The sequence below is a fragment of the Plectropomus leopardus genome, chromosome 10 (assembly GCF_026936395.1).
Source record: "Plectropomus leopardus strain MGB_pleo_1.0 chromosome 10, ASM2693639v1, whole genome shotgun sequence".
Lineage (NCBI taxonomy): Eukaryota > Metazoa > Chordata > Actinopteri > Perciformes > Serranidae > Plectropomus > Plectropomus leopardus.
In genome coordinates, this window is record NC_142185.1 from 19355293 (window position 1) to 19371482 (window position 16190).

Genomic DNA, 16190 nt, shown 5'->3' on the forward strand with positions numbered 1-16190 from the left:
TAATGGTAAATGCAGCATTTTAATAACGTTTTCAGAGGCAAGTTTTCTTTCAGTACCTGGAATGTTCTTCTTAAAGTTAGTAACTTTACATTCTCTGTAAACATCATCAAAATGTTAAATATGTTTGGGTTTTTTCGTTATCATTTCACATTACAGGAACATTAAATAAAAAATGTTCTGTAATTTCAGGCCTCAATAACATCCTGAAAACATTTTCTGAATTTTGCTTTGAAAATGTTCTTCCTTTGTTCTCATGTAACATTGTGGCAATGCTTTATATAACAACATCTGTCACTTCTCAACATCAACTAAACATCCTCAGAATGTTGCAGTTAAAACGTTACGTCTTAGTTAGCATTTAACCTTACAGGAACATTATTTGAAATAATAAAAATCCTTAAAACGCTCTTTGAACATTACATTTAATTTTTTTTAAACATTACTGCAATGTAAGCAAATGTTGTGGGAGTGTTACATGCTAGCTGGGAAAGCAGTGGATTTTTTTTAACATAAACACACACATACAAAAACTCAAAATGTTCTTGCTCTTTTTATTTGTGCATCTATTTTTTTATCCAATTGCTGTTTATTTGAATATCATTATTTATTTATTTATTTATTTATTTGCATTTAATTATATCACCATTTAATTGTATCTGAGGCTTTGGCAATATTGTTTTACAAACAGTCATGCCAATAGAGCAAATTGAATTGAATTGAATACAGAGAATTATTCTTTAAAGTTAAAACACATAACAAATATATTCTACAAAAACATGAATATGTGTCAATGCCTGCAATGAATATATACAAACGTATAAATGCACATATGATCTACAGATCTATCTGCCATTATCATGCAGCCTCCAGCAGATGTCTCTCTTAACACATCATAACCAGAGATCTTAACCTGCTCTTACCCTGAAAAAAAGGTTGTCGGAGGACAGTTTCCCGGAAGTTACGCATATAAGCAGAAGGAAACATTGTTTTTAAAAGCCTTGTCATTACCACCGTCTCGTTTTCTGTCCTGACAAATCCCGTCCGGCGGCTCCTCAGTGCGACACTGAGTCAAAAACAGGTCAGTTTCGCTCTTTTGTATTCTTTAAAGAAATGTAAAGTAAAACCTAAAAGTAGAATCATATGGATAATATGGACTCTCCGTCCATCCATGTTATCATCTAGCATTTGAAATTATGGCGCGAGAAAATAATTAATGAATATTGTTTAAGATAAAAAAAAAAAAAAAAAAAACCTGCGTCTTAGAAGTTACGTTTTTATATCACTAAATTGGGTTGTACTTATGTGACAGTGCCTGGATTATAATCAGATTAATTTTTTCTTTTAGTTAGTTAAATGCTACATTTGTTTAGTGGAGACACAGGTGTGTGTTTTTGGGGGGATGGAGGGTTTGTGACCTGACTGTCAGATTGAAGTGTTAGGCATAAAAGAATTTTGGGGGGGGGCGTGATTTCATTGTTTTGATTGCTGTTTCAAGTTAGTTGTAAATAAAAGTAACTTTTAGGAGACAAGACTTGACTTTAAACTGTCTGTCAGGGGCAAATAGGCTAATGTAAAGGGCTTTTTCCACAGTATTATGATAAATAGTTATCCTATTAATCGAGAAAATAATCAGCCCTCATATGCATTATATTCAACATTCAGCCGGTGTTCATCTGGCTAATATGTTAAGTGTAAGTTAAGTCTTGCACTGACCTTTACGTGTAATGTTTTGGCTTTTTTAAAAATTATTATTATAGAGTTCAAAGATCGGTTGATTAATTGAATAGTCAACTGACAGAAAATGACTTTGCAACACATAATGTAACACATAATCCATTAATATTTCAAGATTCATTGAGTCAAAGCCCAGATAAAAGAAAATAGAAAAACCTCCTTTGATTGATGTTGATTAAACACCTGATATTTATTGAAAATTGGATCAGACATTTTGAAAAAAGGTTAGTGAGACAATAGTGATTCAACAATAACATAAAAGGCAGTCTACAGTTTATCCCAGCTGACACTGGGCGAGGGACAGCTTATGTCCTGGGCAGGCCTCATCCTGCGACCCTATACCAAATGTATTCGCAAATATACATGCCTCTTAATCCTACACACTGGACCTATACATTTCTTTTTTTTGCACAGAACATAGGCATGAAAAAATATTTCAAAAGAGGGGCACAGGGCTACTCTGTTGTCTATAGATCATGATTATTAGTGTTTTAATGTGGCAGCCAGCTATTTGGCCAAGAATAATATGCACTCACTCCTTTAAGTTGTTTTAAGTTAAATTCCTTTAGCCATGATGAAGAATATGGAGAAACCTGGAAATTAGTTGTCTTCTGGCTGTCTTGTTTTGAAGTCACTGGGGTTTTTTTCTGTTTTGTTTTTGTTAAATGCCTTAAATAACATCTGTGGTAAAGACAAGATCAAGAGATTTTCATGTTTCATTCTAAGACATAAAATATGTCAGGAAAATAACCCACTTGTGGATTTTAACGCATTTATGAGTCTTAAATAAGGTGGTTGCTAACAAGAGGTTAAATGAGACTACAGAGGTTATCAGGGACTTTAAAAGTCATCATGCCCAATGACGGTATGTGCCAGCATCACCCTCATCAGACGCTCGCACAGAGTGTGCAAACAAAATTGGCACTGATGGGGAACGAGCAGCATACCACTCTTTGGATCGTTATATGCCTCTGATCTACATGTTCACCCCTCTTAAGGATCTTGGCATCTGTACAAAAAGGTGCCTCCATAGTGAATCAAACCAAGAGTCATTCCTAAAGCCAGACAAACAGGTTTCATCATGTCTGAGTTACATGTTTAAACTTTCCACAGCAGAATTAAATTCAGCCACTGTAGTGGTTGTTTGTTTTGAGATATATTGGAAACTACTGTAGGACTGAAATAGTAATTTAGGTTCACTATGTAAGTTCAATTTAAGGGTCACTGAGTCGCTGCTCTGGAACTTTTAATCATATCACACAATCTTTATCTATTGATGAAGTTTGCTCAGATGTCAAGGAATTTAAGATGTTAGATTCTTTTATTTGATCTAACTGCTTTTAGGATTTCTCATCCATGTCGACCTAAACATGTAGATGAAAATCTCAGACTGTGTTAACAGCCAGGCAAACTCCTTTGTGTGTTACAATCAAAAGGACCAGAAAAGCAGCTACATAGGTCTGGTGTTGAGATTGTTTTTACCAACTAAATGTTAAAATTCTCCAGAGAACTGGAAGTCCAACTGAGCTCCAAAAAACTAAAAAATAAAACATTTAAGGGATGCAATTTTATAAATAGCACATAATTTGTATTGGCCGATATTGGCTTAGAAATGAAATATGTCTGTATCAGCCAACATGCTGATTTCTGCCAATATCACACACAATGTTTTTATTTATTTTAATGGATAAAGTGAACATGTACAAAAAACATCAACCCTAAATTGAAGTATTTTTCTCATTTTTCACAAAGAATGAATATTGCATACATTGAAAAGCATTTAATTTGTTGTCTCCATCTACTGGCAGACCATCGTGAAGAGAGTGTGCATAATGTGATGTTAATTCCACAATAAAAGAGATATGATGATCACTTAAACTAGTTAGGGATAAAAAAGTGGATACATCAATATCAACATCGATTATCGGCTAAATTAGTTGTTTTATATTGGCAAAAAAACTATTATCTTGCAACCCTAGAACATTTACTTCTTTTGGAGCCAGTATAACATTATAAATCGATATGGTGTCGTTGCGAGTTATTTCTTTACCTAACTGACAATATGGTTTTTAGGAAACCATTCATCTCTGGAAATAATGTACTTGTATATCCTCGGACTGCTGGCTTATTGGCTCGCCTATCGCTGGTACAAGGAAAAAGAAAGAGTCACCAACAAGGAAGACAAATATGTCTACATCACTGGCTGTGACACCGGGTTTGGTCATCTCCTCGTGAGACACCTGGACACGCTGGGCTTTAGTGTGATTGCAGGTTGTTACACTGAGAAAGGTGAGGATGAGCTGAAGAAGATCACCTCCGACAGGCTGACGACTGTTCACCTGGATGTCACCGACTCAGAGAGTGTCAGCAAAGCAGCAGCTCTTATCCAGACTCTGGTTGGTCAGAAGGGTGAGTGGGCCTCATTTAAATGTTTGTTTATCAAAAGGTATTATGTTAATCTCAGGATATGCATTTTTGGAACCCATCGGCCACATTCTGACAACTATTTAACTTTTTAAATAATGTCAGTTGAATCAGATTTAGCTGTTCAACACAATAATTTGTTCCTTTTTGTTCCATAAAAAGTTTGAGGATTTGAATGGGGTTCAGCGGGGACGTTCAGGGTGACAGAGTTAATCTGTGCTAACTACAATGATGATGAATCGGAAATGTGCAACATGTTTTGGCAACGCTAGATATCAAACAAAAGCCAGAGACTGTAAAGTATTACGTTGCTTTCAATTTACCAGCAGACGCAGAAGATAATGTCATCTCAGAGCCTGTCCATACAAAGCTTCTCTTCCTCCAGGCAGCTTCCTCTGTCTCACTCAGACTCACTTTGGGTCTGGGTTCGCAGCTGCCTGAAACTGAGAGCAACGTGAAATTGAGAAGTGCTCACTCTACAGCTAAATTTGGGGATTAAAATGTGCCCAAAAGTACACCGCACACTGACTGCCAAAAAAAGACTGCTCAACCTGAAGAATCAGTTGACTCAGGGGACTGCGACTAATAATCTGAATCTTTCATTGAGCCCCCCCCACTTTTTTTTTTTTTAGCTGATGGATTCCAAGATTGTTTGTCTGGCAACCAGTGGAGACGTCAGTGACCGTATGCACAATTATTCTGAGAACACTCTCAGAGAGCTCCTAATTTTTGCCAAAAAATATTCTAGCAAGGAGTCCTAGTTTAGAACTGATTTGGGAAAATTCTCAGTGCAACTCTGAGCAAGTAAGGGACAGAAACTTTAACTTTAGTGAGAAGGTGTGGTTGAACATGTCGCAAGGTATGATGCAGTCTTTTCAAAGGTGTGATTGGTTGTCACAAGCACACCCTCACTATGCTAGGACTTTTAACTTTTAGAGCTTCTAAATTACAACATTTATTTATTTTTTTTTAAATTTTAGAAGCTCTCTGAGCGATTCTTACAATGTTTGTGAATACAGCCTCTTGTCACTACATTTTCATAGAGTCCTGCCCTCACACTCTGCGCACTGTTATCTGCCGAGGGCTGCAAACACTGCCCAAACGTTATCATGTAGAAATGTCCCAAACACCACAAAAAAAGAAAATACAAGCAGAGAACTGAGTCTCTGCAGATGGAGACATCGCCATACACTTTTAGGCAAACACGATAATGGAGAGGGATTATTTTTGTACGAGTCTAATGCATTGTTGTGTTTATTATCCTGTTGTGTTGCTCCAGGTCTGTGGGCCCTGGTAAACAATGCTGGAGTCGGTCAGCCGTCTGGTCCCACTGACTGGCTCACCATAGACGACTACAAGAGCATGCTAGCTGTCAATCTGTGCGGTGTAATCGACGTAACACTGAGCGTCCTCCCTCTCATCAAGAAGGCCAGAGGCAGAGTGGTGAACGTCGCCAGCGTATTTGGGCGAATCACCCCATTCGGCGGCCCATACTGTGTGTCCAAGTACGGAGTGGAGGCCTTCAACGACAGTTTGCGGTGAGAAAAGGCGCAACCATTTCATGCTGCACATACTTTTTTATTCTCATGAGTGTATTCTTGATTTACAGCGAAAGTCTCTTGTGTTTCAGTATAAATACGGCACCATTTGGAATAAAGGTTGCATGCATTGAGCCAGGCCTCTTCAAAACAAATGTGACCGATACAGGGTTAATGAACAATACCCTGCGTAGGCTCTGGGACAGATTACCACAGGATGTGAAGGATGACTATGGACCTGATTTCTTGGAAGACTGTGAGTTACTCCACCATTGTTAGTAAATAATACTTAACTTTTTGATTGCTATAACTCAACACTTATAAAAAACTATTCATAAACATAGAAAAGATGAATTTGTCAAATGGTGCCCATCTCCCAAAAAATGATCCATGATCTTCCCCTTTTGGTCAATACTGAGACTTTTGTCTATTCATTTATTCATTTATTTACAAAGAGAAGAAAAATTTTTAATAGTTTAATAACTTTGATTGCTGTGTTGAATGCTCTTAGGGAAAATTTAGAAGTGCTGCACTTAATTTAATACCACATGTCAACAGTCTTTATGAGGAACTTCTTTTATGTACCTTTTTTTTTTTTATTTAAACAAGGTTATGAATTCAGTAAGGTAATAAAACAATCAAATTAGCCTACCAGCTATAGGTAGTAAAATATTGGGGGGCAATGGCTTATGTCTCTACTTCCTAATAATGTCTGGTGCCCTTCTTAGACACCCATATTCAAATTTCATTGTGATCTAAACTATACACTTTTAAAGTTTTGTGACTGAGTCTTGCACAGTTGCAAAGTTATAGCGTGACAAAAATCTCTCCACAGACACACCTATAAACACGTGCCAAAATAAACAACACAGCGTCTATAGTAGTTCCTTGTTCATTAAGTGTCACCAGGACCACATTTTGTCATGATGACACTGACACGCTGATATGGTGAAAACAATACCAGCCGTCACATCTGTAATTATAGCAGTAAAGATTGGAGGTAATGAATGCACGAATGATTTTGAAAGGAAATAATAGTGCAGACACAAGTATCCAAAGCATCTCTGCTATGAGACTTTTGAGTACTAACAAACAATTAGACAGTTGAAGTGTATTTGTGTCAAGATTGTGTATGAAAAATCATTCCAGTTAATGGCGCCACTGAATGCCGCTCTTAAAGGACATTTACTTAAATTCTGTGAATTCTAACTCGATGCTAAAACTTAACTTTAACCCAAAAACTCTGGTGTAAAAGAAACCAGGTCCTGGCACTCAGGGTGGTTAGAAAAGCATAAAAGGCCTTATATAAACATTAAATAATAATTGCTAATTGAATCTGATCGAACCCTGTTCTGTTTCACTGCATTAGTCTTGCATCCTTTAACTTTTTTGTCAGTAAACATTGTAAACATCACCCACAGATCCTCATGATCATTTGGTTTGAAAGTTTTGTTGAAGGGTTTTTGCAGTTTGCCCTTGTCATACTGTACACACTGTGGTGTAATGTTATCAGTCTGTCATTAGACCTGTTGATGATGTCACAGGGCCGGCTCAGCTCGCTTCCAGGGAATAGGCTGTGTAATTAGTCATGAGACGACTGTTACTCGTGTATATTTTCCCACTAGTTGCACGAGTAAAAGTTCAGAACCATAAAACCAGAGTTTTTGGTATTCTCTGAGTGTGAACCCAACACAACACACACTTCAGTTTCCATATTTTTTTAACTGAGAGAAATGGTCAGATCTAGGAGATATTTTTTGAGCTGACAAAAATAAACCTTAAGTATGCTACTGGTTTTCTTACTCTTTCTCATGTTTGCTAAGGATCTGGTGCCCACTGGTGGCACAGAAAAAACTTGCACATTCAATTCTATCATGAATAAGTCATTTGATTAAAAGATAATGTATAACAGTTTATAAAAGATTGTGATTCTGCATCAGGTATAGGTAATGCTTCATCTATGGTAAAGAACTGTGTGTAATTTGGTGTTAAATTAAGAGAAAATACTTTCATTATTTTTCATGTATCTTAAACTGTATGCTCACATGTAGACATAAAGCATTTTTCTGCTTCAGCTGCACACTGACAAGTGTTTCGTGGTGAGTCATTATTTTGTAGAGTATAAATAAACCTTGTCTTGACTTTACCAATAATCAGCGCCAAATTACACAGCTCTTTCCAAAAAACGTCCTGAAATTATCATATATTATATTTACTAATTACAGACCTGTATATAAATGTTCATGTGTGAAATGGTTCTCTTTCAGCTCTCAAAATTTTGGATCAAAGGTTCGCGATGATAACAGACGGCGACCTGATGAAGGTGGTTGGCTGCATGGAGCACGCCATCTCTGCTGTTCATCCTCGTACTCGCTACTCTCCTGGATGGGACGCAAAGTTCTTCTGGTTGCCTGTGTCGTATATGCCAAGCTGCATCGCTGATATTATTTTTCGTACAATTCTCCCGGAAGTAACACCAAAAGTATCTTCTCTTTAGCTTCTGTCAAATCATTTGTTTAATAAAAAAAATGGGCTAACTGCAAGATCAATGATCTTACTTTTACTGCAATAAATGTTTGTACATGAAGGATTACAGCACTGATAGCATCATATACACAAAAGTGTGCCAAAAAAACATGTTATGCTTTTCATTATTCCTTTAGTCCAGGTATTATCATATCTGCCCTGTTAATTATAAAATCTACTTAAACACATGACATATAATGGCTTTGTCTTCTTTTACTTGAGTCACGATGAGTTTGAACACAGTGTCACAACTTACTCAACATTTATTTCGTTCCTGATGGACTTTGGCTCATCTGCCTCTGATTAAACCCACTCTTAGATTTTTGATGATGATATCCCTTCAATATTAAATACACAGAACAGTCTGTGGCCTTTAGGCTGAGGTGTGTTTTTGCATTTGAGGTAAACGTGAAATGCAGTCATCAAAACAAGGGCTCATGTAGTGATGGTGTTGTCTGTTAGGCTTTTTCAATCTTAAGGGATTTGAAAAAAAACTTACATAGACATAGATTGTTTTTGCAAAAAAGCCTGTTAAGTATGTTTGATTGTTATGTGTGTATATATATATATATATATATATATATATAATGCAGACAGAGAATCATATAAAAAGTTCTCTGAAAATATCAGGAAAATTAATCTTTGATGCGATATTCATAGTAAAGAATCTGCTCAAAACTCATCCAAATCATTTTACCTTTACCTTTTGGGTAAATTGTAAGTCCATCTGCCGTTGTTATTGTTATGCATTGAATAAAATATTAATAAAATTAATCGTATTTTCCACTAAAAAGTACATGGAGTAAGCGAGCCCTGTTTGTGACAGATATGGACTGCTTGTGAAAGAATGTAATTCTGCTAACAGTGAAGAGATGATAAGAGACTGTGTGTTCTTTGAGATTCACTCACCTAGTGTGACAGAGAAGTTACTGCATGTTGGTTCCAGACTAATTTTTAGATAAATCAGAAGTTGTGAGGTCTCATGACACAACAGAAAAACAACCTAAAACTTAAGCTGGTGGCAACACTAGACCATATGAGCAGAGACTATTCCTGACATCGATTTGCTGCCGTCAAAGAATGCAGCTTGTAAAGCGTGCCACGACAGGAAAAAAAGAAACCTAGATAACATCTTACAGATGGACAGATGAAGACAAAAAGCATGTGGCTAGTGTCTATTGGAACAAGATAGTGGAGTAAAAGACAGCTGCCTAGCCAAAGGATGGCAGTGCAAGATATGCAACAAATTGAACAATTTTGCATGTCTATACTTTGGACTTATTAAACTCATATTGTGCATAGCCGGCAAATCTGAGGTACCAATTATGGATGAGTTTGCTGATGTCTTCACAGGAATAGGACTGTTACTTGGTGAATGTGCAGTTCACATAGACCCTAAGGCCATACCTGTGGTCCAGCCACAGAGGAGCATTTCCCTAGTCTTGCATAACTGCCTAAAAGATAAGCTCCTGAACATGGAATAATAACAGATCATTGTGAAAGCCACTGAAACCAGTGAAAGGGGCAGTTCAACGACAGCAGCAGAAAGGCAACACACAAGCAAGCTGAGAGTGTGTCTCAACCACAAAAATATGTACAATGTCATTAAATGAACGCAATACTCTCTACCTACCCTTGAAAATATCATACCTAAATTGGCAGGGGCCTGCTACCTCAGAATCAAAGATGCAAGGTCATGCTACTGGGCAATAAAACTCACAGAGGAGTCATCCAAGTTGACAAAATTCAACATTGTGTTAGGAGAGATCATATTTCTCTGCCTACCATTTGAGGTGAAATCTGCCCAAGACAAGTTTCAATGAAAGTGGATGAGACTTATGAAGGTCTACAGGGAGTCACAGCGACAATGTCCTAATCTATGGCAGAAACAGTGAAGAACACAACACAGCCTCCCTGCAATTCTGCTGCTCACTAGAGAGCGAGGAGTTAAACTCAACCCGTGGAAGAGCACAATCTGTGCCACTGAGTTTGGCAACTTTGGGCACCGTCACACCTGTTAAAAGAGTCCAGTGAATTCAAATGGAGTGCTAAACATGATGCAGGATTCAGAAAAATGAAAGGGCTAATCACAGCAGAGCCAGGTCCAGCCCTAACATACTGTATTTTCACTCCAACAGAGAGCTCTGGCTGTAAGTCCATGCGTCCAAGTACAGGTTAGGCGTAGTACTACTACAAGAGGCCAAGCTTATTAGTCATGCATCTAAAGTGCTAACTCACAGTGAAGTCAGCTATGCTCAGATTTTATGCCATTTTGTTTGGAAGCAAACCTATTTGTCTACGTATGTCCTTGAAGAGAGTGACCACAAGACACTTGAGTCCATTATGCAAGCCGTATTTTGGTCCAGGATGAGCCATCAGATCAAGAAGATTGTTCGAAAGTGCCCCACCAGTCGCAAACAGAGTCCTTCCAGAACTAAAGAGCCTGTGATAAACCACAGGATTAGACCATGGCAAACAGCTGCTACTGATCTGAAACAATGAGAACTATGTAATCACAGTAAACATATAACAGGTATGTCGAGCCCGACAAGCAGAGCAGCTTCTGCTGTGATGCATATACTGAGAGCAGCCAGAGACTAGCAGACATATTTGCTAGTGCAAACATAGAGTTTAAAATCTTTGCCAGTAAATGGAAGTGTACCCATATAACCACCAGTCTGCAGTATCAGTAATGTTAAAGACCACAGACCAAACCAGAAATCTTGGTATAGTCAAAGACTCAGCCCTGAATTTTAATAGACACATTAAAACAATTAAACGTCAGCCTACTATCACAATCAACTACTGTAACGATGTCTTTACAGGTCTAGAGAAATCTATTCGACAGTTGTTGCTGATTCACAATGCTGTTGCTCTAGTTCTCACGAAGATCCATAGAGCGGATCAAATCAGTCAACCTGAGTCCTTTAAGCTGAACTCACACCAAATCCGGCATTGAAATGAAATGCCACTATTTCCATTCATTTGTATATGGGTACTGCATCTAAACTGCAGCGGTGGGGCCGCAGGGGGTCAGGGGAGAAGCCTGCAGTCCAGGGGAACAAGACATATAATCTGATTCTGTGGTTAAATATTATAGTGAGTAAAAGACATAAAGCAAATATTAACAGCTTGGGTGTACAACCCCACAAAAAAAGAGAGCACTTGCTTTGTTTGTGTGTGTTAACCTGTCTTTTGTAAAGATACAGCAGTAATGATAATCAAAAGGAATTCTACACAACTTGTAAGCCCACATAAACAAACTTTCTGAAGATAAATTATCAGTTGCTGAGATGGAGAGATTGTCTTTGTCTCCATCCTCCACTCGCCCAGAGATGGGTCATTTAGGGACACTCCCATACTGCCACACACCCCTGAAGCTTATTCCTGCAACGCCTGATTTGGTGTGCAGCCTTTCACTGGCTTCCTGTCTGCCAAAGAATTAATTTCAATGTAGTACTGTTGGTGTATAATACACTGTATGGTTTAGGGCCAAAGTACTGCAACATTATGAACCATCCAGGCCTCAACCCTCTGGTACAGGTCTGCTCTGTGTTTCTAAAGACGAGCCTAAACATGGAGAATCAGCGTCGAGTTTTTATGCACCACATATTTGAAACAAACTCCCAGAAAACTGCCGTCTGTGGCAACTCACAGTTCTGTTTGCCTTTTTATAAATCAAACAATAATCAGTTTCTTTCACTGCACTGCAGTGTTTACTCTTGCATTTTAAACCTGTTTTATTCTCTTTAAGTTTGTTTTTGTTAACTATTCTTTTGGATCATTAAATACCCTTTTCAACAGTATTTAGATGTCCCTTCCTTTTGTGTTTCTTTTGCACTTTATCTCAATCTTTTTGATATTTTATGTAAAGCACTTTGAATTTCCTTGCTGCTGAATGTGCTGTATAAATAAACTTGCCTTGCCTATGAGATTAAAAAAAAAAAAAAATCCCTATTGGATGCTGAACAATGCTTGACTGTGATTGGTCCGTAGTCGAGATAGCCGGTGTAGTTTCAGGGTGTGTGAAGTTCAGCCTCCTGCAAGCCATCCTACCGGTATGTTTTAATAAATACTTTGAGATATAGCATGTCATTGTCTTCATCTTCATCCAAAGAGCTGTAGCCATGGTATGTTTGCTTTATTATTTTACATTTATCACAAAATAATAATGTATATTAGTGTAAGAGCATCCAGATGGAATCAGGATATTAAATATAATTATTATTCAATATAATGTAATTATCATTCTTCAGTTAATAATATAATTATTATTATTTTTTATTTATTTGACTGAAAATTAAGGAACGGACACTTGATAGCAGTTGACTAACTGAACTATTTATTACTTTCACACAAACCAGCTGAATGAGATCTGATGCCATCTGGTGGCTGTAGTGAAAATAATTGCATTAAAGGATCAGTTCGCCATAAACAAACAACCAAAAAAAATATTTTCTAGATTCTAGATTCAGATACTTCAACAATCACACCAGATCTATGTGTGTGGATGAATGCAACTCTTTTGTAATTAAGATTTTGTATAATCACATTTCTCTCAAATAGGTGAAACCAAGCTGAATTTATTTAGACTCAGTACCTCTTTTGGTGCATCATACATTATTAACATTATTATGTTATGGTGTTATTGTGGAAGGAATTCACAATCAATCTGTTGATATGAAGGCTTTGAATTTACTCTATTATAGTTAAAAATATATATATTCAAAGTAGACATACAAACCCTGCTTTTAGGTAAAATATTATATAATCTATACTGCCATGGCCATATTAACACACTAGGTGGTGCTGAAGCAGATATTATCTGTGGTTAAACACATTTATTATTCTGAATATGCACCAAGCACATTTTGACCTATGTGTCTGAAAGAGGATCATGTGAAGGGGGATTTGTTCAAGTTAAACTGGGAGGTTAAGTTTCTTTTACTTACTCGCGATGATTATGGGGCCTTTTGAGGCCTCTGTGGAAGGCAGGTTTTCTTATCTTATTCTCAATAAGAATAAGGGTTAATGAGGGCAGAGTGGAATTGAAAGTTATTATTTAATAATGTTAATATGGCACATGTTGTTGCCAAATAGATGTACATGGTGTATTTCAGTGTTAATCTGCCATACTTCTGTGTGTGCGATCTTACATGTTTTGAACTGCAGAAATACATGTCAAGTTTCTCCAAACAGGAGTCAACCGACAGTCTGACAACATATTTATTGGAGGTAAGGAGACTTTTTTGTTGTTTGCAATAATTGCATAAATATCCATCCACGCATCCATCCATCCATCCATCCATCCACCCATCCATCCATCCATCCACCCATCCATGCATAAACATTTATTTCTATTTTCACCATTTTTATTTAGTTTTTACATGGAATGTGTTGGAAATATTTGGAAGAAACAACTGCAAATTTGCATTAGCTGCAACCACATACATTTATGCACACACACACTAGACCTCCATGCAAAATTTCACCCTCCTAGGGTTAAAAGAGGTGGCCAGCAAAGGATGGGCAAATTTATTTGTAGACCGACCAAACAGAAAGTGAGAAATAGAGCTGTTGGTCACAGCTACATAAAGGCATGAAGTTAAATCAGTGGATTGTGTGTTTTAGGTAATCCTGTCACACCCGGCCTTATCCTGTGTTTTACTTCTGGCTGCTCTCGCTAGCATCCGCTGGTACATCAGAGATTCCTACAAGGTTGATGGCTTCAACCAGAAGCATGTGTTCATCACAGGCTGTGACAGCGGCTTCGGGAATCTACTGGCTCGGCAGCTGGATGAAAAAGGCTTCCACGTCATAGCTGCATGTCTCACAGAGAGAGGAGCAGCAGATTTGGCAGCAGCGACCTCCTCCAGACTGAAGACCCTCCTGCTGGATGTTACAGACAGTACCAGCATCAGGAGAGCGGTGGAGTTTGTGAGCAAAGAGGTCGGAGAGCGAGGTGAGGCGGGCGGACAGCGGCAGGGGGTACACACTGATAGGGTGCCAGTCACAGTGAGGCACTGGGAGAGATAAAGGCAACCTGGACCATCCCATCATCAACTCATCATCCTCCTACTGATGTTTAACATGTTTTTTTTAAAGAGGCGGGAGAAGATACTTACCTCATATAGTCTGCATTTTGTAACACCAAGGACACATTAACATTTCTCAAACATGAATCTGAAGTACAGAAAAATCCAAACTTCAATATCTGCTTGTAATGTTCCTGCCTCTTTCCTCTGCAGGTCTGTGGGGTCTGGTGAATAATGCCGGCAGGTCGATACCCATCGGTCCAACAGAATGGATGCAGTTGGAGGACTTCAAGAAGGTTTTGGATGTGAATCTGATAGGCCTCATTGACGTGACAATCCAGTTTCTGCCCCTGCTGAAAAAGTCCCAAGGCAGGGTGGTTAATGTGGCCAGTATTATGGGCAGACTGTCTATGACTGGTGGAGGATACTGCCTGTCCAAATGGGGAGTGGAGGCCTTCTCCGACAGCCTCAGGTAGTGGGAAGAAGCAGCATGAAATAGAAATATTGTACTTCAGCATAGCTAGTTGCCTTTAAACATTCTCATTTGCAAAAGACTAAAAGTTTTTCAGTATTGACATGATGTAAGGCTATTTTCAAAGTAAAAAAACTCAATAAAAAGCTCTCCAGCTGCACGTAGGAAACATAATCTTCTGCTTGTGCACAGGAGGGACATGCGGCCCTTTGGCATACAAGTGAGCATCATCGAGCCTGGTTTCTTCAAGACAGCTGTTACCAGCCTGGATGGTATTGAAGCTGACCTGAGGAGGCTGTGGACCCGCCTCCCTCAAGATGTCAAAGACTCCTATGGAGACGCATATTTTGATGAATGTGAGTTGATGATATTCAGCAACAAATAGCGTCAAATAAATACTCCTCTGAATGACTCCTCTGCTGTTCCCCTTGTCAGATTTGAAAGCTCAGGGGTTGTCCATGGCCATCTTGTGCAGTCCAGATCTCTCTAAGGTGACCAGGTGTATGGAGCACGCACTGACAGCTCGTTTCCCACGCACACGTTACGGTGCAGGCTGGGATGCCAAGTTGTTTTGGATCCCCCTGTCCTACCTCCCGTCATTTGTGTCGGACTTTATTGTCCTTGGGCTTCTTCCTGCACTTAAGGATCAAAGAAACAGCTACTAAACTGAAAAGTATGAGTGGTATTTTTCTAAAAGTGATGAATAAGATTTATTATAACAAGATTATGAGGAGTGTTAAGACTGTGTTACAAAATAAGAGGTTTATTCATTGATGTCTCATCAGCAGGAATTTAATTTATATAGGCATGTTGTAGATGATCCCAGTGACAGTTTTTATTTGTCCTCACTGTGATACAAAATAAATCATTCTGTAAAATGTATTCACCGTGTTTCGTCTGCATCTGCAATCATTTCTATCAGCAGCTTCACTGCAAAGATAAACATACTGTACATTGTAAACATGACCACAAGAATTGGCATAGGTGAGTAGCCTCCTTTTTTGGGTGTCAGCCTTGAGCCATGTGGTAAAAGGTGGCCAAACAACATTAAAAGGCATAAGGAGAAAGCTTATTAAACTCTACAAATGTGTCATCTGAATATGAATATCTGCATATTCAAAGATTTTTGGGTTTAGTGGGGGAGAGGGATTATATGTAATTTAAAGACATTTTAATGACGCAATTGGACTTTTTTATTCATTTATTTTTAAAGTAGGTCTGTGTGACATTTAGTATTGTTATTCAAATTAGGAGATTTTTAAGGAGAATTTTTACTTTTTAAAGTTTAGAAAAACATTAATTATGCAGCTGTAAGAACAAGCCTTAATGCACCTTTTGTGAATTTGTAATGTTTAAAAAAAAAAGAAGTAAAACACATAAGAAGCTATTGTGGAGACATATCATGTTTCGATGCAGCTATAAATATGGAAACATATTTATCTATCTATCTATCTATCCATC

The 16190-nt window shown here is 38.0% G+C and overlaps 2 protein-coding genes across 3 annotated transcripts; both read left to right on the top strand.

Annotated features, from left to right (window-relative positions):
* Positions 1-938: 938 nt before the first annotated feature.
* LOC121948818 (retinol dehydrogenase 7-like) lies at positions 939-8420 on the top strand. Its single transcript, XM_042494301.2, has 5 exons — positions 939-1078; positions 3808-4143; positions 5438-5696; positions 5789-5952; positions 7964-8420. Exons 2-5 carry the CDS (start codon positions 3831-3833, stop codon positions 8191-8193), a joined length of 966 nt encoding a protein of 321 aa, XP_042350235.1. The 5' UTR covers positions 939-1078; positions 3808-3830; the 3' UTR covers positions 8194-8420.
* Positions 8421-12292: 3872 nt separating this feature from the next.
* Positions 12293-15611, top strand: LOC121948905 (retinol dehydrogenase 7-like). 2 transcript variants are annotated; one of them, XM_088083235.1, is made up of 6 exons: positions 12293-12352; positions 13422-13457; positions 13854-14184; positions 14471-14729; positions 14922-15085; positions 15165-15611. In XM_088083235.1, the coding sequence occupies exons 1-6, from the start codon at positions 12350-12352 to the stop codon at positions 15392-15394; spliced, it is 1023 nt and encodes a 340-aa protein (XP_087939361.1). In that variant the 5' UTR covers positions 12293-12349; the 3' UTR covers positions 15395-15611. The 2 variants fall into 2 exon arrangements, with proteins under 2 accessions (XP_087939361.1, XP_042350375.2); XM_042494441.2 differs by lacking the exon at positions 12293-12352 and having other exon boundaries at positions 13400-13457.
* The last annotated feature ends 579 nt before the right edge of the window (positions 15612-16190 follow it).

Excerpts from the sequence above, each read along its gene's own strand:
- LOC121948905 (XM_042494441.2), top strand. The coding sequence starts at position 13,401 with ATGTCAAGTTTCTCCAAACAGGAGTCAACCGACAGTCTGACAACATAT. Across the intron at positions 14,185-14,470 it reads CAAAGAGGTCGGAGAGCGAG|GTCTGTGGGGTCTGGTGAAT; the intron begins GTGAGGCGGGCG and ends TTTCCTCTGCAG. Across the intron at positions 14,730-14,921 it reads GCCTTCTCCGACAGCCTCAG|GAGGGACATGCGGCCCTTTG; the intron begins GTAGTGGGAAGA and ends GCTTGTGCACAG.
- LOC121948818 (XM_042494301.2), top strand. The coding sequence starts at position 3,831 with ATGTACTTGTATATCCTCGGACTGCTGGCTTATTGGCTCGCCTATCGC. Across the intron at positions 4,144-5,437 it reads GACTCTGGTTGGTCAGAAGG|GTCTGTGGGCCCTGGTAAAC; the intron begins GTGAGTGGGCCT and ends GTGTTGCTCCAG. Across the intron at positions 5,697-5,788 it reads GCCTTCAACGACAGTTTGCG|TATAAATACGGCACCATTTG; the intron begins GTGAGAAAAGGC and ends CTTGTGTTTCAG.